Raw genomic sequence first — 22,444 nt, 5'->3', positions numbered from 1 at the left:
ACAACAATGAGGATGTCTGATGTGACATGCTGGACGTCACATGACCATGTGACATACTGCCTTAAAGCTACACTGCTCTCTTTTCACAAGCCAATTAGCTATAGCAAGAGTCACCTTTTTGATCTCTATCAGAAAGAGAAGTAAATCAGCATAAGCATGTAGGAGAATAGCATCACAGGGAATGGGTTGGCTTTTCCAGTTTGTGATCCATAACTTCATATACAATTTCCTTGTTAACACCTTTGTCTGGGTCTTTGGCTAGGATCCTCCTATAATTTTCATGGATGGAAGGAAGCGTGACTTCCTATCTCCCAGGAATAACAATTTTGGGTTGGATGGAAAAGTCACGCTTCCTTCCATCCATGAAAAAAACCCTTAAAAAAACAAAAGCAAAACCCCCCAAACACACACAAACTGCCCCTTTGGACACACAGAAATTTTGTGGAGTCCTCCTTATCAATGGAGGCTCAGGTCACGCATGTGGCTATAACGGTGTTTCCCATCTTCACCAGGCCAGACAGTTGGCCCTCTACCTCTCCCACGCTAATCTAGCCACAATGATTCATGTAATTATCACCTCCAGGTTAGACTATTGTAACTTGCTGTACGTGGGCCTACCCTTGCATCTCATTCAGAAGCTAAACCTAGTCCAACATGCAACAGCCAGGCTCCTCACTGGAGTTTCAGTGAGGAAGCACATTACTCCTATCTTAGATCAACTGTACTGGTTACCAGTAAAATTCCACGTCACGTTCAAGGTGTTAATTTTCCGTTGAAGGCCTTACATGGTCTGCCCACGAAGGTCACTTCATTCCTTGGATGGGACTTACTTGTGGAATTGGGCCCTAGGGACCTTAGGCTGGCTTCCACCAGAGCCAGCGCTTTCTCAGCCTGGGTCCAGCCTGGTGGAACTTTCTGTCAGTTGACACCAGGGCCCTGTGGGATCTTAATCATTTCCACAGGGCCTGCAAGACAGAGATGTTCCATCGTTCCTTTGGTTGAGGCCATCAACTTACCCACTGGTATAACATCAGTCGCTGGCCTCCCGACCACTTACCATTGTAAACATCTACTATTTAGAATGCCCCTTTCTGAATATGTTGTTCCCCAGGATCAATGTATAGACTGAAGGTAATTACCACATTCATAGGTATGTTAGGGGATACGGATGGTTGACTTAATTTGAAAGTTGACTTTATGGATTGATTTTTAACTGTATGCAAGCCGCCCCAAGCCTGGCTGCAGCAAGGGATGAGTGGAGTATAAATTTAATATAATTTATATGTGTGTGTGCGTGCATGTGTGTCCGCGTGTGTTATGAACTGTAAACCGCTCTGTCAAACAAACACACACACGCAAAACACTTGCTCCTGAAGCCCTCCCATGGATTAATTCAGATTGGATGCAAACGTATAAGAATAAAAGCACCCAACCATTTTCCGTGGCTAATATTGGTATAGTTCTGGGCAAATGGAGAACCTTCAGAAAGGTGCTTCAGAAAGGGAGTAAGAATAATATTGCAGTAATACAAACCACATGTTTACAGAAAAAACATTAGGTACTTGCAAACATTTTAAAATACTTCCTTGAAACTAATTATTATTTTTAGATAAATTACACAAATCAAATATTAAAGAAGAAGAAAAAAGCCCCTGCCAAGTTTTGGAAAATATGCTTCTAGGGCCTGTTTTTGTTCTAGCTGTAGTGGAAGCTCAGATATCGGAAATTGTATAGCTGTTGTAATTTCCAGTGGATATATCAGTTACAGAATCAGATGTTTTTAGCACATAAAATGTCAAACTGACCTCAACCTGACAATCTGGTCATATGACAGTTAAAATGATGTTAAAAATAGAGGATAGTAATTAAAATAGTTTTAAAAGATGTCCTCTCACCACTTTTTCACAATGGTGTTTGAAATTTATTTACAATGCACATATGAAAAGAACAATTTATCCACCTGATATCCCCTCTCATTGCTATAACTTACCTTTCTCACATCTGAGCTCTTTGGTTCTGTTGTCCAAGTGATAATCCTAGAAACAGCAAGTTTTGCCTCACTGGAGTTCACAAAATCAGTTGGGTCCATCTGTCTAGCCAAGGATTCAATGTACTTGAGGATTGCCACTTTTACCTAACGCAAGCAGAATACTTGTGTAAGGAATGACAACATAAAATCTTCCATTCTCATATGAAGTAGCTTATGGATCATTGTTGATTACTGTGGACTATCTGTAGATTTTCTGAAATTCCTTAAAAAGATCACTTTCCCCATTCTGTGTAATACACTTTTGCGATCAGAGAAGGACATGTTTCAGAACAAAGATTTTTCTTACCTTAAGATTTGGTGTTTGGGTTTGATCTACAATAAACCTCATCAGGATATTAAACTGCTGATCAAATGGAAAAGAATCCCTACAGGGACAAAGAAAACGAAATGTATTAATTATTAGTTACAAGATTCGTTACAAAACCCAACATACAAAAATTCAGTATATAATCAACCAAAATACAGGGGAAGAATATTTGAGCTATTCTCCCCTCTCTTTTTCCCTTGTTCCATTCCCATACTGAAAGGATCTTGTCTAGGATCAGCAGTTGCCCTTCAAAGTAAAAGATGGAGAACCAAACATGCCAAATCTGGACAAATAGCTGCAGTAGCTGTAAGCAGTCAGGGGATAAGACTTGGAGAGAGGACTAGAACTGAATGCTTTAGAACTGGAATAAGGGAGATGTCACCATCTTTCAATCAGCTCGTCCCCTTTTTAATTCAGAATTCAATGAAGAACTCTATCTCTATCAAAAATGCAAGGACTTCTGTCCTAAAGCAAAACTGTAGAACTCCCTCAAAGAGTCTTCTACAAATTACTTTGAACTGCATACTGTTACAGATTTAAATTGTAAGATGCTTTGGAGACCAAATGGGCAATAATTTGCCCAGTAAGTACACACTCATTCTAATTTATACGTATATGCACCACATAGTCCATTGTGAACAGATACAGGCAGCCCTTCATTGTTTCAGTGATACTTTCATGTGACCTCTTGAAAGAAAGGTTAACAATACTGGTGCTGATGAACAACATCTGTTGAGTTATGTAATGACAGAGCACAACATAGCTGTTGGCTGATGAAAAACTGGCATGACTTATAAAAAGATCAGGACAGTAGGTCTCAATCCTGCAGAACATTTCTGATGAGCAAGGATTTCTATCTGTGGAGTAGACTTACTCATCAAAATGCTGTTGCTTGGGGACCAAAGATCACCAAGAACAGCCTTGGGATAATCAGAAGTCTGGAGTGGGTATGGTAAATTGCTGAAAATCACTCCCATATAAGCCACAGTTGTCGGAAGATCAGACCCAGCTCAGTATAGGTAAAATGTGAAATCACCATCCTGGGTCTAGCAGAATGATTCCAGCTTCCTAGAATATTAACTCATAGTAAAGAGATTCTGTTTAACAGCACTGCAGCATTCACTCTGTGCAATCTACCCTGAATTCCAATGAGAAAGGCAAACGACACATAACGTAAACAAATAAAATAAAGGAAGGTTTACAAATCATCCATGCTGTTTATGGCCAGACTACCTGGTTACATCCAGAGCCTTCTGCACTTTTGCTTGTACTGATCCCAACAAGTCAGCTCCCATCTTCTTAAGTAACTGTGTCAGGAGGACAAAAAGCCAATCCTGCAAATCATCCTTGTGAATAATTATGAAGTCTACCAGGGTTTCAAGAAACATGCTGAAAACCTATAAGTCATATAGAGATCAAAGGGTTAAATCATGGGTTAAAAATAACACACACGATCAAAAGAAAAAGCTTGTGATATCTGTTTAAAGAAAGAAGTTCTTAGAACTCATGTTAGCACTGTAAATTTCTAGAAGTGCCACATTAAATAAATAAAAGAGGTGAGGTTGGGAAGGAGAAGGAGAATACACTTACTCTCTGTTGTGAATTCCACCGCAAAGCAGGCCATGCAACAAAACAAACCATTCATTAGTACATAAACACAAATAGTTGAAGGCAACTGCTCTAGGGCAGTCCCATCTATGCCCCCTCCCCCCGCCTGCAAACACAGATAAAGTAACCATTCAAGGAAAGTTTAACAATTTTGAGGAAGAGTATTTTACCACAGTTCTGAAGGTATATTTTTAAAACGCTCACTGATCCCCTCACTCATGCAAGAAATATATTTCAAAACATCTTATCATTACATATTAAGATGTCATTTCCACCCCAGATAACCTCCTGTTTGCATAATTCTCATTTAAAGAACAAGAACTGAACCACTATTCAAGAACAAGACTATACTGGTCTTGTTTGTAGTTGAGTTATTGATTGCTTGATTAAATTTATAATCCCTTTACTAAGAAGCTCTAAGAAAAGTCCACCCAAAACAAATCCTGCCTCAGAATATAAGCAAGTTCTTAATCACAGAGTTGACAGAACTCAATTTTTAACAGTATAGTTTTATTATGCTACATGCGAATCAAATTCACAAGAATATATGATTTCTCAAAAAATAAAGAGTATAACGTAAAGATAAATAAAGATTTTACCTTGCTGTGAGGGTCTGCAAACATGCGCGTGAAGATTTCACATAGTCTTTTCAACTCAACTCGGCTGAAATGCACAAACATGCAAAAGAGATTACTTAAGAACTGACATAGGATATGTGGAAAATATGAGAAGGAAATCTGTTGTGACTTATAGCAGCATAAGACAATTCTTAGACTATGACATTTCTCTCTACTGCTACACCAGTGACCACAAAATATATCACAGTGGCATTTAGATATCACAAATATTCAGGGTCAGGTTATTTATCTGAACTTGACTCTGTTCAGATATTGCTTTATTAATTTTTCCTCAAAAAAGACAAATTTTATAATATAATGGGTTAAAAACTGGGTGCTCCCCATTGCCTTGCTGGGAGCCTTTCTGTCAGGTACATTTCTACCCATGCACAGCCACTAGTTGAACTACTGAAAAGAGAGTTCACAACCGGAAAATAGAAAACAGGTTTATGCTGTCAGGACAGAAATTAGGACTGCTAAGCAGACAGAAATGGGAAAGCAGAGGAACAGTGAGGCTACAATAGGTGGTGGAATGAGAAGTTATGATGAAGGTCCAATGGGTTGGGTAAAAACCATCAAACATGATCTAGGGATAGAAAGGTCTACATGCGAACAGTAGAGCTGTCTGACAACCTGTTGAGTCAGGCAGGACCATATGTATGAATTGCCTGAGGGGTTGGCTGTGAAACATGATTTTAAATAACCAACTGTATTTTGGGTATAGAGCTCTTTAGGATGCCAGGAAGAAGTCTGGAACAGCAGCAATGAAAGAATGGAAGAGTAACTACAGACAGTTTGAACAGCATATACCATTAAGGTCTGAGTCTGCAAAGAACTAGGTGCCCTTTGCCTATCCGCAAAACTTCTGTTGGAAGACAATGCCAAAATCTTCCAAGTGCATTTGGAAAGACTGCAGTATTCCCCTGCAGTCTGGGTTTCATATCTCCATCAAGACTCATGAAAGTTAAGCAAGTTCTCTGAGGAACAAAAAAACTCAGTCTTTTTCTCAGTTAAATGATCTGCTTGGTCAATGGGAAGAACTGTGCAACATTCTGAAGATGTACTAACAAAATATAAATCTTGTTCTCTTACCTTTCAGTTTGCCCAAAGAACTTCAAACAGAAAATCTGTTTACTGTTTTTATAAATATAAGATACAGGTTTTCTTCTACAGCTTATATTATATCAAAAGCTGCTATGGACATGAAAATTCTTCAAACAACATCTAAGCATTTCAAACGTATTAATAATATCCCGAAGGCCTCTTTGCGCTACTAATAACTTTCATTGACTATTACTGCATAGCTGAACCCTAGAAACACAGACCCCACTGGCCCACAGAATGCGTAGATGGGCCAGAGTGCGCCTGGTGTGCACTCTTGCTCCCCCCCCCACGGCGGCGGCCCCCCCCCACTCACTTTAGAAAACCGAGCAGACTGGAGAACAGGTCTTCCTGTTCTGGTGGGAACTACATTTCCCAGGGTCCCCCTGCGGCACCCCCCCCCACGGCGCCCTCCCCCCCGTGGCGGTGCTTTTTCCACTTCCACTCATTTTAGAAAACCGAGCAGGCTGGAGAACAGGCCTTCCTGTTCTGGTGGGAACTACATTTCCCAGGGTCTCCTGCTTTTCCCAGGAAGGCCTGCTCTCCAGCCTGCTCAGTTTCCTAAAGTAAGTGTGTGTGGGGGGGGCGCCACGGGGGGGAAGGGGGAGGGGCCGGGGGATTTTGCGCCCCCCACATGACCCAAATTTGTGCCCCCGGTGCGTCGCATGCCTCCCCGCCCCCTGGGAGCTTCTCCGCTGCTGGCCAACATTAGAATCCTGTAGAATCCCACTTCTTCACTACTCAACCTTAACACACACAACAGATCAGCTGGTCTATAATTTGGTTTATGCAATTCAAGGAATAGGTATTAAAATAAACTATATGGCTCAAGGTAGTTAGTCAACCACAGATAAATTAAAACTCACTAGTTGGTCAACGTTAAGTTTACAGACCTTCACTAGTGTCCCTATCCTTGGATTAACTGTCTCCTAACTATATTAAAGCAATCACCTCAATGTCCTCTGGCTCTTCAGTAAATTCTGTAGGCCTATTAGCCCTTCTTTCCTCTCAGACCAGTTGGAACTAGCGCAGTGATTTAAGACCTCAGCCACATCCTCGGTCTGTCGCAAGTAGTGTGGGATGCCTCCGTTTCTGGAACCATAGGAACGTTCTGAGCAAGCACTTGAAGCATCACTATTTGCATCATCATCAGAATACATCCCATACGGCTCATATCTTCGTCTCACTGGTTTTTTCTGGAGAAGGGAAATAAACCCTGAACTTAATAAATTTTACTTGGTTTCACTAAAAAATCACAAACTGATCAAGAAGCACACTGGACATTGTTGGTAATTATGTCACAGAAGTCTCAATAAGGTTGATCAGGGACCTTATTGAAGACTGGCACAGACCCCAAATGGGCCAGACAAATGAACAACTTTGCCAGACAAAACCATAAGGAATGGCACAATGCTTTGATGGCTGATGGCTATTTCTTCACTGTTGAACAAATGAGACAATTCCTTTCAGTAATTTATTTACGTTCAAATGAATTTGTAAGTTATTCCATCATAAATCAACAAAGATAATGCCAGTGTACAATGGAAAAAATATGAGGACTCCTTGGAGAAGGCACTGCTGAAATTAATGGCAAACTCAGACTTCAATAACATTATGAAACTCTAGTCCAGGAAACCCTGCTGACACAAACATGGGCTGAAAGTCTCATTGGAGAATTTACCATTTAGAGTATTTGCCACAACTACTACTATATATTCCCAAACTGTCCTGTCTGCAAGCTGAGATCCTCCACACAAATCCTGCTTTGTGTGTTTCTGTCCTCAGAGGTGAGGCATGGTAACCAAAGCAAAGCTTTTTTGGTGGTGGCACTGTTATTGTGCTCAGCAGACAGCGATAGTACCTTCTTTGAGGTTCCAGGCCAAAGCATTTCTATCAACTGAGGTTTTAATAAAGGGATGGGTTTTAAAAAAATCAGCAACCAAACAGACCTGTTTTATACTGTTTCTAGCCTGATATTTATCTTTGATTTTATTTTATTATATTTTTGCCCTTCCCATTCCCAGCCAGGGCCAGGCTCAAGGTGGCTTACAGTAGCATTAAAACCATCACAATAAAAACATATAACAACTTTAACATTTAAAACCTACCATTTTTGAAGGCACACTATAAAAAAATTCCAGCCTAAAAAACATTCCATCCCCGCCCCCGTCCCAGTATAAATCGGTATCTGTCAGGGAGGGGAGAAGTGGAGGGAAGCGCAAGATGGCAATGCGCTAGGTAAGGGAGGACAGCTGTAGATGGATCAAATGGACCCATGGAAGGCCTCAACCAAAGGAACATCTTTGTCTTGCAGGCCCTGCAGAACTGAGTAAGGTCCTGCAGGGACCTGGTGTCAGCTGAAAGAGCATTCCACAAGGTTGGAGCCAGGGCTGAAAAAGCCCTGACTATGATTGAGGCCAACCGGATGTCCTTGGGGCCAGGGATGTTTTTAGTGCTACTCCATGATATGTGTTTTATGCTCTGGCATTGTTTTGAATGCTGGACTTCGGTAACTTCATGGTGTTTATATTTTTTATATCATAAGCCACTGTGGTCGGGGTCCCTAGGGAGGTGGCACAGACATTTCCAAATAAATAGAAAAATTAATCCAGGGCAAAATTGCTGTAAGGACACATTAGCTCTAGAACCTTGTACTTAAGACTCCTTTTTTTAAGGACTCCTTTTTTTAAATCTAATCCTCAATATAGAGAAGAAAAGCTAGGAAATGAGTGGTCAGAGCTCAGCTAGTCTCACTGATGAGGATATAGGGCCTTAATACCTAGAACAGTACTACAGACATCTTGGGCCTATAATACAGATCATATAATATATAATACTATAATAATATTATTATATCAGCCATCTAAATTATATTTTATATTGTTTTTCATTCTTCATTCCCTTCTGCCTCCTCATACTTGCCCAAAATTTTTAAATAGCTTGAAAATCTCATTTTAACAAGTGTGAAGGCACATATGCTTAAATCCATTGAAGCATTTTGGGTTTCTTGGCTCATAAAAGGCACAGAGATCATATCCATCATTACTGTTAACAGTGCAAAATCATTTATGCAGTATAACAGAATCCCAGACATGAGCTCTAATAGTTTTATAATAGGAAAAGCAAAAAAGTCAGAAAAGAAAAAAAAAAGTTAAGATAGTACTAGTACCTTGCTCCTGGAGTCTCCTAAGAGCTGTATGCAGGAAAATATTGAAGGGGTGGGAGAAAGCATAAAGAATTATGTCAGAAGCTTATGCAGGGATTGTTCTTGCAACAAAATTGTACAAGCAAATGTTTTAGCAAATAAAAAATACAATTCAGCCACTTTACATCAAGCAACAGAACATTAAAATGGCAAAGCATGACAGCCAACTGATTACTCGTCTGCTCCTGCTGCAAGTGAAGTCCTTTTTGGAGGCGTTTTTTGTAAAGACAAAATATGTTTAGCAGTCTGACTTCACTAATGCCACCATTAATGCTCTCTCTCCACCTTGTGGCAAGTGATACTTCTGTAACATTTAGGGAAAAGATCTGGAGTACTACCACTGGACTTCTGTCTCTCCTCACGTTGGTATTCAGAGAAAGTTCCTCAGATGTCACATACTGGACTAAGATAACACACTTTATGGCCTCAAATAACTGAACTCAAAGAAACTACCGTAATACATTTCTTTCTGCCTGAAGTTTGCCAAATACAAAACTGCTTCCAAAATTCCAGTTCCCGTTTACAACCAACTCACTTTTCCCTCCACCATATCTGAAAAGTCTTCATTTCAAAATTTTTCATGCTTATCCATGACCAGCAGAGCAACAACACTTTTTTAATACCAGTTTTAGCTTTGCTATTTGGGTCTCCAGTAAGATTCTTTGAATTAGGATCAGCGATCTCCTTTTACGGGAACAGAAATAAGCACATTTCAAGAGACAGGATTTTACTTGCAGAATGTTGGCTGAGATCTTGATTGGTAGGATAAAACATTTTTGGAACACTGCTTCTACGCCATAAATATGGTGGGAAAGATCGTATCCTATGAACAAGGCTGCTTGGAAGCATAACTTCAGCAAGGAAAGGGAGTGGGCAGGAACTAGTAACAAAAGTGAAATGGGTGTCTGACAAGCCAAGAGCAAAAAGAAACTAAGGGCAGAGAGCATCCTGCTGAATAGCTGTGGGCCACTTCACACTTTTAAGAGGTTTTAAGTATATCCTTAAAAACAACAGTTAATGTGATGGTCATTGAAAGAAATTGGGAAACCTTGACTGGTGTAAACTAACAGTGGCAAGATTTCCGTAGATGGAATGGTCCACAAGTACTAATCAGTCAAATAGTTTTAATTAAGATAAGGTAAATTTTAAATTCAAGAATAATGCTGGGTTATTAAAGCCACTTTAAAACAATACAAATTCTTAAAATATTTCCAGTGTTATGTTATTAGCAGGATTTTTATGACATGTGATTCTGCATGGTATAATATTGGGTAACATTAATTTTTGAGCAACAAAATAGTTAAGAAGAGCAAAATTGGAATTTTAAATGCCTCCTTAGAAAACCTGTAATCATGCAAGGCCAAAGTTCTCTTAAATCACAGGACTATTAATCTAGAAAATATTCAAATTTTGTCTGAATTAAAGGTAATCAGCCTTCTTGTTTTCATAAGGCACTGAATCTACACTGAATTTACAGATTATGTTGTCAGTAATTGATTATTGTCAGCATGCCTCACACACTCACACATTTAGGATAGCAAACACATATATGCAATCTCGCTATGTGGAGAAGATGAAGGAAGACAGACATTGCACAGTAAGTATTCTGAGACACCTGATACATACAAGTGACACTTTCTTCATGTTTCTGTTCAAGTTCACTATTGGATACTGACTAGGTGAGGTGGAGGGACTCAGCACACAGTGTGCTCACATCATTAAATGAGACTTTGGAGAACAACAGTGTCAGCTAGATCAATACATTCACAACACAGTGCCCTGTAAGGAGAGACTCAAAAGATGCTCTGTACACCTTCACTCTATAAATGCTCAGACCAACTGTTTCTAGGGATCTTAACTCCAGAGGTAGGTATTAGCACTATCAGCAGCTGTTCCCCAAAGCATGAACACACAGGCAAATAAAAATTGGAAGCTGCCACCCAGGTCCAATAAAAAGAGAAAAGCCAGGTAAGTGAGAGGAGGTAGATGAATGAGGGAACAGCTGACAGTGGTGGGGAGCAGGTATCACAACCAGCAGCTGGAGAAGAAAAGCTGCCACCATTTATGGGAGAAAGAGAGTGGGTGCGTAGAAACAGTGGCTGACACCCATTCAAGACAGAGAAGAGAGGACAGCCGAGAAGCATGCAGTACACAGTTGGATGGTAGAAGGGTAGACGGCACTGTCCAAGAGGAAGGCTGCACAGAGGAAGCTCAAGATATTTTGTTGCCACTTCTCCTCTCATTGCGCAAGTAGTTTTGATCTCCAAGGTTTCTACATGGTTTTCTAATTTGTGAGGTCATAGTTTGGTTTTCCATTTGTGAGGTCAGTGGACCTTCAAATGAATGAAAGGAGACTCTTCCATAATGCAGAGAACAGAAAGAAAAAAAGATTTGGATATTATAAATAAACTGTGACAGAAATTGTATATGGATTGTCACTTTTTGTGCTTCCTGTGTAATAGGTGAAGCTCCAGATGCAGGCAGTGTTCATGTTAGGTTTAAAGTGCAGTAACTAGCTTGAGTTACTGATACAATCAATGTCATCACTTATATGCAATGACCGAAGTTGGTCAAAAGCTGCCATTTTAGATTATCAACAGGAATGTAAACTCTACAAGCAATGTGACAAAAACAATCCTCAAGAGTCTGTGATAATGTCACCCTAATTCTCAGAAATGCTGTCACTTGGGCTATAGTTATACAATCTCTCGTTGGGAAATTACTAATCCTTCCCGGTTTCCTGACAGTACAACAATCCATGAGGAATTGATTGGAAAAGCATAAAGTAACTGGCGCTTAATTTTTTCCCCTTCTGAACAAAATTCAATGCAATCAAATTCAACAAAATTACTACCTTTTATGGCAGCAGCTCCCACATATAAATTAAATCAAGAAAATCTAGAATGTGGCAAAAGTTATTGGATCCCTAAAGCTGCAAAGACTCCTCTGCCACCACTTTTCCTGGGACAAGCGTTGGGCAATTACGCTTGACAGCCAAGAAAAGGAACTCTTCAAAGAGAGAACTATAACATACAAAACAAAGCACCCCTTATTTGAGACCACAAACAAAGACACGGTCAAGGCGAGCCGTGACAAGACATGTTCAGATCATGAATATGCGACCATCAGGAAAACACACTACAGCCTCCTGAAAAAAACAGCAACCTAGTGTTAAACACAACAAGGAATTCACGGACTTTGGTTATACTTTTACATTCCATTATTTGAGTCAAAACTGATGAGCCATTCTGCATAAAAGTGGTGAGTTCCAACAGTTGAGTTTTTTACCATCTTATATATATATTTCAGACTATAGGCACCTAACTCCCTCAAGCCATCTTCTCAACACCATTGGCAGTTACTACAGCAACTCTGGCTGTATATTATATATTGTATATTATTCACATATGCGAAAACTCCAAAGAAACATTTCAACAGGGTCGTACACCGGAACGTTTAAAGAACAGTTATAAACCAAGAAGAAACATCATACATACAGGAGGCAACTTTAAGTGGCTTCCTGGTGTTGGAAGCATTTTGTGTTTTTCCTCTTACCAGTGCATCAGCCACAGCAGCCTCCAGATCCGTGCTTGTGCTGAGGACTCGCATGGCATTCATAGAGGCAGGTATCCTGCCTGACTGTCCAAGCCCAAACCGGTCTGCACAAAAGAGAACAATGGAAGACATCATTAAACAAGTTTCCAGTACTTTGGAACAATAATTAGGCTGCTAACCAGGAACTCACCAACAACCAGCAAATGCTTCAGCTATTATTAGACACTACTGTGCACTGGTCACTATGAGATAGTACGACTACAACAGAAAAAACTAAAAAAAACCCCACACCTTTTGATAAGCTTGGATCCCAAAAACACTATTGGGTTCTGGATAATTTTCTGTTGAACAAAGTGGAAAGGGGAAGACTTTGGATCTATTTCAAGGTGTCTTTTTATTAAACTGGCTTTAAGATAGCATACTGATTTCTTCAGGGAATGAAGTGTAAACACTATTAACAAAATTTCCATGATGTTCATTGGAGATCTCTTCCCAGCATTTTTTTGAATTTTCCAACCTTTTGTATTTACTTTCATAGAAAGCTTTCTGGGTCTAGCATATGAGTATTTTCCCCATTATTCTGATACTGATATTTATTTATTTTATTTATACGTATTTCAATATTTTTAGCCTGCTGTACCCAAAGGTCTCAGGGAGGGTTAACATAAGATAAAAGTAATAAAATATCAATAAACCTAAGAACAATTTCAATATATAACAATAAAACTTATTTAAAATCTATAAACCCATTAAAACCTATTAAAATGGTGAAAACTTATTAAGGTTTTAAAAACTATTTAAAAGTCACAAAGCCTATTTAAAAATTCATATTACCAGAAGGATGAAACCACCTGTTCAGATAAAGGTCAGGGAAAATAGATGCATCTTTTCTAGTTTCTTAAATGCATAGAAAGAAGATGCTTGATACACCTCAGAGGGGAGATCGTTCCACAGTCTCGGGGCCACCACTGAATAAGACATCTTGGGTCTCTGCTTTTGTTTTACCAGTGAAGGTGGTGGTACTACAAGAAGGACTTCATTTGTTGATGTAAGGGCATGGCCAGGTTGTTATTGGAGAAGAGGTTCCTTTAGATACCTGGGGCCCAAGCAAATTAAAGCTCTAGAAGACAAAAATAACGCCTTGAATTGGGCACAGTAGCGAATCAGCAGCCAGAGTAGTCCTTCCAAGACTGATGTGTTGTGCATCCAGCCAGCAGTACCCATTAGCAATCTTGCTGCCACGTTCTTACTAGCTGCAGCTTCTGAACCATCTTCAAGGGCAGATCCATGCAAAGTGCATTACAATAGTCCAATCTGGAGGTTACCAGAGAATGAATTACTGTAGCCAGATTGCCTCTGTCCAGAAGTGGCTGAAGCTGGTGAACCAGATGGAGCTGAGAATATGCACTCCTGGTCACCACACTCCACCTGAGCTTTAAGTATCATAGCAGAGTCCAGGAAAAACCCCAGATTTCGTACCTGTCCCTTCCAAGGCAATACAGCCCTGTCAAATACAGGATGTCTCGCCATTTCACAGACCCAAGACCCACTGACACAACCAGCACCTCTGACCTGTCTAGATTCAGCCTCCATTTATTGGCCCTCATCCAGCCTATTAATGCCTCCAAGCACCTGTCAAGGACATTGACCCTTCTTCTAAATCAGAGGTATATTTGGCGGCATGGGGAGGGTTAAAAAATGCCAAACAATAACCAAAAACAAAAAAACCACCCGCCATCAGAAAACCTTTCACAGCATTTAATGGATTTCAGGGGTTGGGGCAATGGCACAATGGCTCCACCCTAGGAAAATCTCCATCACAGCCCTGCTGTGGTGGCACGGCTGGTGGCGATGTGGAAACAATGACGTGGCACTGGGTGCCATGTTCAGGAGTCCTTGGGGACTGCAGCAGCCACACACCTACCCTGTGTGATTTCTCCTCCACCAGGGTTAATGCCCTGGGGAGGGCAAATCTGCTGGCGTTGGCCTGCACCACCTTCCCAAGTCAATTTGCCCCCCCTCCCCCGGATTGGGGTATAAAGGTGTTTTCTGGCTCAAAAAGGTTGGGGACCCCTATTCCAAGACAAAAAGACAGATCTGATAGTTTTTGCAAATGTCCATAAAACAAGGCAACAGTAAGAAGGTAATTCCCAAATCTACAAATTCTACCACAGGACGTTCTGTAAAAAAAATAACCAGCATGTTTCAAGGAGACCATAAGTATGCAGAGGTGCTAGAGGCAGAGGAAGTGAGCACTGCAGCCAAGGAAAACCTCCACAGTGGCCAGAGATGGGAACAATGTCCTAGGACCTATAGATCATAACAACAGGTGATGACAAATGCCAATGCGCACTTCTGATGTGCATCAAAAAGATGCACCCACCCAGTTAAGCGGGCCTGGATTAGCACTGCAAAATATGTGAATAAACTGCAGAGACCTCCCTTAATGGAATGTAGCAATACTCGTCTTCACAAGTTAACTGTGCAATATAGTACTTTGCAATAGGTAACTTTTTAGAATCAAAGTAGTAATTTGCATACAAGTATTTTAAGACAAACTAAGTAAAAACAAAATTTAAACACTTCTGGGTTTTCGAATTCTACAGTAAAGATATTTGTCATAATATAATTTAACGAAAAACATTTCTTTAACAACTGACACAAGACGGCAATAGAACAGGAGGAAGCATTTGTGAGCTCGCTTTTACTCAGACAACAGTTCATGTATCCACATAAATGTTTGTTCTGCACAAAGGGCAACTAAAACTGAATAAGATAAACTACAAAAAGAAAAGAGGAGCCATTGTAAACACAAACAGAACCAAAATGATAGTTTTAAGATCCCTGGCCATGCTGTCTAAAGTAGGTTCCACTTTTGAAAATGTATTAGCAGATCAGACATTTTAAATTTACAACAAGCACATTTTCTAAAATAAAAATAAAATAAAATTCGTGCAAAATAAATGGATTAAACAAAGAGCTACTTCCAAAATAACTGACACATGATATTTTACAGAAAGAAAAACTGCAATTATTACTATTCCCTTTTATAATGCGCTTAGTTGCAGAAGCAATATGAACGCTTCTTTTAAGGTTTTGTTTGTTTTGTTCCAAGTAGATGATTCTCTAGTGAAAAGATAACAATGGACTGAATGTACTGCTTAGCCAATTTCATGGTAATAGAAAAATTTTCTTGTGCAATGCATCTTGCAAAATTCCACAAAGAAATTTGTTAAGACACAGAGGGTCTGAAACAGCCAAAGCTAAGTCATAGTTGCTGTTTTTAATGTAGCACTGATTTCGATGGAGAAATGCAACCATTGCCAAGAAGGGGATTTGAAAAAGGCTGAGCTTCAGCTGAATTGTGCCGTTGACTGAGGCAAAATTGCTGTTACTAGTGGTAAATCCACAGCTGAAATTACCATCTCCATTTCTGTTGTGCTGAAGGTGAACATTGTGACTATGAATTTTGCTCATGTGCATGGCAAAAATTAAGTTGCATGCCACATTTTCAAACAGACAGCACTGAACACAGCATGGCCCACAGTAAGCTGGAAGGACCAGCTTCATGTCATGTGAACTCAGAAGATGCAAACCCTTTCCCCAAAGAAAGTTCAAGAAGGAATATGCAGCTGAAATTTATTCTGGAAGGCACATGACTGAACGTCATCACTTTTCTTGCAAAGAAATCACCATTCAAATGTCAGAACTGTTTTTCCTGGAGTGCCCATACAGAATAGCTTTTGAACAAGGACGTTGGCAAGGGGAAGGGGTTTCTCAGGTTCAACTCCCCATTACATGTCTGAAGCTCCACCCCCGGTTTGTGGGTTTTTTTGTATTTAAAAATATTTTTTGGTTTTTGGCCTGCAGAGGGTGCAGGTTTTAGGCTAGCAGCACCAAAATTTCAGGTTTGGTGAGGTTTGGTTCAGGGGGTCCAAAGTTATGGAACCCCAAAGTGGGTGCCCCATCCCCATTGGACCTAATGGGGCTATCCTTTTGAGCGTCCATAACTTTGGACCCCCTGAACCAAACTTCTCCAAACCTGGGTGGTATCAGAAGGAGGGTCTCCCGAAGATACCCTGAAAGTTTGGTGCTGCTAGCTTAACAATTGCACCCCTGACAGCAGGCACCCCCCAAATTTCCCCAGATTCTCCTTTTAAATCCACCCTCTTCGGCATGGATTTAAAGGGAGAATCTGAGGTCCCCAGTTTAAACATTGAAAGTGATGCTGTTTCAGTGTGGTGGATAATCATTGAAAGCATCACTTTCAATGTTGTTTTAACTGGGGACCCCAGATTCTCTAAGATGGATTTAAAAGGAGAATCTGGGCTCCCTAGCTTAAACACCATTGAAAGTGATGCTGTTTGGGGGGTGGATTCCAGCATCACAGCGACCGCCCGGGGGACAGGGGGTGCAAAAAGATTTTGCACCAGGCTCCATTTTCTCTAGATACGCCTCTAGCCGGAGAGGAGGGCAGAAGGGACTGCCGGCTGGGAGCCCAGCTGGTGAGGCGGGGTAGGGGAATCTGCCATCCCTGTCATCTCAGAGAGCGGCTTTTATAAGCACTGAAAAGACATTCCACTATAAAACTGACCCCAAAGCAAAGGTATGGACCAGTGAAAGCAAAAAAAGAATCAGGGTCCAGCTGCAAAATTCTCAAAATTTTGTAAGGAACCAGAACTGGTAATCCTGCCTATTGCTTTTAAGCAACTTTAGACTGCATTAGAAAAGGGAAGATAGCTTTTTAAAAGATGGGGATAATGAGAATGGCAAAGTAAATCAAGTTGCAAATCTCTGAAGTACCCAATAAAAATACCTACATTAAATCACACCAAGGATAGTCTAGAGCCCAGACAAGCCCTATCTCATCAGATCTCCGAACCTAAGCAGGGCTGGCCCTAATTAGTACTTGGATGGGAGACTACCAAGGAAGTCCAGGTTGCTATGGAGAGTCATGCAATGGCAAACCACATCTGCTCATCTCTTGCACTGAAAACCCTACAGGGTCTCAATTAGTTGGCTGAGACTTGGCAGCACTTTCCACCACCAAGGATAGTATGGTATGCATTGGTATGATTTACTTTTTAAGGGTATGGGTAGTTTAACTGCTACTTTGGATTCTGTACTTGTCAATCTCTGTGTTTCAAGAGATCTCTACTGTTTTGAGTTAGCTATAAATGTTGGGGACTGAAATGGAAATCACTGACGCATCTCAGAAGAGTCTCTAGGCTACTACAATGGAACAGAAGCAAGACTACACCAGCTGTCCTTTAGTTTCTCCACAAGATACTGAATCTATATATCTAATTCCCAACAGCAGCACCTATCTGCAGATATTTAAATTTGCAAGTGGGGGCACACTTACCTCAGTTTTTACAAAACAAACCAATTTGGTTTTTAAACAAATCAATTTGGTTCACTTTCTAGAGCTGGCAGTTAATATTTCTCCATTCCAATTCCTAGTTCAGATTCATAAGAACCAGCCCATTCAGATGAAATATGAATAGTTATATCATGGACAGTTGAGAATTTGTTGATGTTACCTTAGTAACATCAACCATAAAGAGTCTCAAAGTTTAACATGATCCCTTAAAATAAAAGTGTTTGCTTTAGTTTCACTTTCTACTTGTATTTTTGGTTGCTGGCTGTGGCTGGTATTGATCTAGTAGAGCCTAGGCCTGGCCTTGTTTGTGTTCTAATAAAGTTTTGGTAACCGGAAGATTGCCATCTCTGGGTTAGGAAATACCTCAAGATTTTGGGGGTGGAGCCAGCAGAGCAGGGTATAATCTCATAGAGGCCATCCTCCAAAGCAGCCACTGTCTTCAAGGGAACTGATCTTGGTCAACTGGAGATCAGCTGTAACAGCGGGAGACTTCCACATGCCACTTGGAGGTTGGTAACTCTAGTACTAGGTGCTGTGGAGTTACTGCAGTAAATTAGATGAGTACATAAACTGTATCCAGAACAGAACTTTTTCTCTGCCTTCCTGTACCTACAGTCCACTGATCCCCAAGAAATTCTGCTCCAGGGAGTCAGAGATCATGATGGACATGTTAGACTCTGCTTCTCCCTAAGAGCAGCCAATGGGAGCTGCCAGAATGCTAGTGACAGAGACAGTTAAAAACAGCAGCTACGAGAACTGAAGACAGCAAATTGGGGAGCTGAGACTGTGCCTGGCTGAGTGAACCTGTAGTGAAGAACTGCTTAAAGCTGATAGAGGGAAAAGTCAATTGGTAACAAAAGATCCCAATTGATGGAATATGGAAACAGTTCAGAAGTTCAATAGAAAAGAAATATTATTTACATGTTTTTCTTCAGTGATCTGTTCAAATTGTAAACAAGTTAACTCGTTTGGTTAACCTTGTGGGGTGGTTGTCTCAGGGAAAGAACCCCCCCCACCACCACCACCACACACACATATACAAGCTAAAGATATGAATAAATGGTGGCAGCATGTGAATGAAACAGTGTTTGAATCCCAAACCTAATAGCTCTGTCTGAGTGAGGAGCAATGATTAAAAGGGGCTGGGCTATCTTATGTACTGAGGGCTTGGACAGTGAGACAGAAGGCCTAAAATGTAAAACGGTTATGACTGTCTATAGATTTTAAAAGAAGTGAAAAAGGGTAATGATGTGTGATGCCCTGACGTACTTGCAGCCCTGAACCGACCTGTGGGAGAGAAGTTGTGGAAAGTGGTAGGCATTCTGTGTGAGTGAGAAAAGGGTGCATCACATGGGACCTACATAAAGAAGGGCAAAGAGAGGGTTTTTCAGAAGGGGACAATTGGCAAAAACTGTCCCCCTTCCACCAAGTACTGTCATATTGGTGACCAAGCACCTTTGAGAGCCAGTTTGGTGTAGTGGTTAAGAGTACTCTAATCTGGGGAACCAGGTTTAATTCCCTGCTCTGCCACTTGAGCTGTGGAGGGTTATCTGGTGAATCAGATTAGTTTGTGCACTCTAACACACACCAGCTGGGTGACTTTGGGCTAGTCACAGCTATTCGGAGCTCTCTCAGTCCCACCTACCTCATAGGGTGTTTGTTGTGAGGGGGGAAGGGAAAGGAGTTTGTAAGCCCCTTAAGTCTCCTACAGGAGAGAAAGGGGGGGGGGGTATAAATCCAAACTCCTCTTCTTCTTTAGATCCTTCCTAGGCAATTATAAATTTATAGTAGATTTTTGGGCTGATCGCAATGCCTGTTTGAGGGATTTTGGATAAGTTCACAAGATATCTAAGGTTATATGGTTTTATGGATCAAGAAAAATCTCACCAGGCAGTTATATATGAAAGAACAACATTGATAGTTTGGGGGGCTTTAGAAAGAATTTTTAAGAAGAGAAGTAGAGTTTGGATTTTTATTCCGATTTTCTCAACCATAAAGAGTCTCAAAGCGCCTTAAAAACTCCTTAACTTCCTTTCCCCACAACAAACATCTAGTGAGGTAGGTTGGGCTAGGTGAGCCCTGAGAGAACTGTGACTAGCCGAAGCTCACACAGCAGGCTTCATGTTTAGCAGAGGGGAAACAAACCTAGTTGTCAGATTAGAATCCACCGCTCATGTGGAGGAGTGGGGATTCAAGTCTAGTTCTCCAGATTAGAGCCCACCTGCTCTAAACCAGTACACCAATTTGGCTCTTACCCATTACACCACACTTAACTTTTTTGCATTCAAGTTATAACTGTATATATTTGCCTTTTATGGAACCACTAATCCAGTTGAATTTTATGCTGCACTTTTGGTAGATGTTTATCTTTACAGAAACATTTCATTGCTGTATTGAAGTCTGTTAGGAAGATTTGATGTTAATGTTCTTTCTTTCTTTCTTTCTTTCTTTCTTTCTTTCTTTCTTTCTTTCTTTCTTTCTTTCTTTCTTTCTTTCTTTCTTTCTTTCTTTCTTTCTTCCTTTCTTCTTTCCTTTCTTGAGTACTACTACCTGGAATTTAAATTCTTCTTGCTAGGTGTTGAACTGTCATTAAATTAAGTATTTGGAAATTTCTAGTAAAACTGATTTTAAATGTATCATTCTTAAGTGGTGCTACAATTAATCATTTTAAAGTATTCAACTCAGAAAACTATTAATGTATCAAAAAGCTGTTACATTGAATGTGGCCATTTATTTGTTTGTTTGTTTGATTTTAGTATACCACCCCATCCCCAAGGGGCTCTGGGCAGTTTATAATAAAAATATTAAAATGAGAAATCAAACTCCGAGATGAACAGCTGACCTATACACTGTATCACTGTTGATCAATTTGCCCTGCATGAAGATATATGTTACAAGAAAAGGGGACTACAAAATCTAGGATTCCCATCTTAACACTGTTTCCACCAGTGGAATAAAACAGAAAATGAAATGACAAAAGCATGTTGAATCACAACAAAAAAAAAAGAAATCTCATGGTGGCTAAAAAGGCACATGCTAAGTGCTAAGCGACATTTGCAATGGCCGGTGTTATAATGAGAATAAGAAGCAGATTCATGCAGTTAGCACTTGTTCACCTGACTGCCCAACAGAATCAGCAGTGGAGAGAGCACTAGTGGACCTGGAATGGCGTCGAGAGGCTGCAAGTAGAAGGAATGGCAACACCCACAGGATTAACACACAAGTACTCAAGACAACAACAAAAAACAAAAAGCCACAGTCCAAAGGGGATGCACATGATTAATACCAACACTGGTGTTACATAGTGAAAAGAGATGGCACTGCATATGAATGGAGATCTAAACTGAGTGCAGTTTCCATGGCAGGACCACATTCTCTGCTCGTTCTTCACTCTCCCTCCGCCCTCTGTCATGGGGCATGATGCATGAAAAACAAAAGCAATCGCTTCAAAGACTTCCATGTTATGTACACACCCGTTGCAGTTGGCAAGCATGAATCACCTGCCAGATCCACAGATCCAGAAGAGTCATCATGACAACATGGCAGAATCAACATAGTAGCAATGGGATTTAGATATGATCGATCCAAATCCCGAAGTAGAGTTGATAATAAATCATTAGAAACTGTGCTTGCAAGAATAAAATCTCAGTTTTCCAATTCATGGACGAGAGTCCATAGCCATTAAAAGTATCACACTTACTTTTGGAGAAAGCGCTAACTTAATGCAGGAGAACAGGGACCAATATAGGGGAAAACTCTTTCACGAAACATATTTGTTTCATGCATTACATCAATTAAATATTATTCATCATCTCAAAAAGAGAGCCCATTTTAGGGTCTGCTGGATGGGGACCTTCAACTGCAGGTGATGGGAGACTAAATTTCAAACATGTACTCCATCTCCAATATTACACTAAAGACAGTTTAATATCATATACCCATATGGCCCATACCCAAAGTTAAGAAAGAGCATAACAGCAAAATCTCCTTGCTTCCACTTCTCCAGCAAGGTAAAATTATTTATACTAATTTTTTTTTACAATCATGATTTCCTAAAAGAATGAAGCACATTCTTAATTACAGATCCAGCCATTTCAGGAAATAATACCAAGTCAATGCTATCTGTTCCAAGTGTACTTACCTTTAGACCAAGGGCAGAGAGAACTCATAAAGTAATTTTTAATTACTGCCCAAACAATATCAGACAATGTACCTCACTACTGAAGGAAGATTTCCCAAGGCAATATATTCACAGAAAACCTTATACAATTTTAATGTCAATTGTCACAAAACTCTTTGGGTGCCATTAATTTTTTTAACCGTGTTTAAGATTTTTATCTAATAATTCATCTATCTGATAACAGTTCATTTATCAAATCTGGACAAATTTGTTCTTTCAAAACAGTTGTATTCAGTTTGAGATCTGAAAACGATCTGAAAATGAGAATAATAAGTGAATGTCTCTAGCACCAAAGGATAAAGAGGTTGTCCGGGCTCGGCCGCAGTGCCCGGACTTGCCCCGCTGCGTCATGCAAGAGCTGGCACCGCGGGAGATGGGAAGGCTGCAGAGGAGCCTCTTGCAGGGACGGTGGAGGCCTTAGATGCCTTGTTCAAAGAG

At 40.3% G+C, this 22,444-nt stretch overlaps 1 protein-coding gene across 16 annotated transcripts in view; it reads right to left on the bottom strand.

Annotated features, from left to right (window-relative positions):
* The window catches only part of CLASP1 (cytoplasmic linker associated protein 1), a 230,265-nt gene that overhangs the window by 60,139 nt on the left and 147,682 nt on the right, over nucleotides 1–22,444 (bottom strand). For all 16 annotated transcript variants that reach the window (XM_048485913.1, XM_048485914.1, XM_048485919.1 and 13 more), the window contains 8 exons: nucleotides 12,444–12,547; nucleotides 8,853–8,876; nucleotides 6,635–6,879; nucleotides 4,565–4,628; nucleotides 3,948–3,950; nucleotides 3,591–3,754; nucleotides 2,337–2,415; nucleotides 1,991–2,134 (listed from right to left, as the gene is read on the bottom strand). In XM_048485913.1, coding sequence (XP_048341870.1) covers nucleotides 1,991–2,134; nucleotides 2,337–2,415; nucleotides 3,591–3,754; nucleotides 3,948–3,950; nucleotides 4,565–4,628; nucleotides 6,635–6,879; nucleotides 8,853–8,876; nucleotides 12,444–12,547 — 827 coding nt within the window. The remainder of the gene's footprint in view (nucleotides 1–1,990; nucleotides 2,135–2,336; nucleotides 2,416–3,590; nucleotides 3,755–3,947; nucleotides 3,951–4,564; nucleotides 4,629–6,634; nucleotides 6,880–8,852; nucleotides 8,877–12,443; nucleotides 12,548–22,444) is intronic.

Source organism: Sphaerodactylus townsendi, linkage group LG02, assembly GCF_021028975.2.
Source record: "Sphaerodactylus townsendi isolate TG3544 linkage group LG02, MPM_Stown_v2.3, whole genome shotgun sequence".
Taxonomy (NCBI): domain Eukaryota; kingdom Metazoa; phylum Chordata; class Lepidosauria; order Squamata; family Sphaerodactylidae; genus Sphaerodactylus; species Sphaerodactylus townsendi.
The sequence above is the reverse complement of the archived record's forward strand: the minus strand, read 5'-3'. Positions and strand labels throughout refer to the sequence as shown.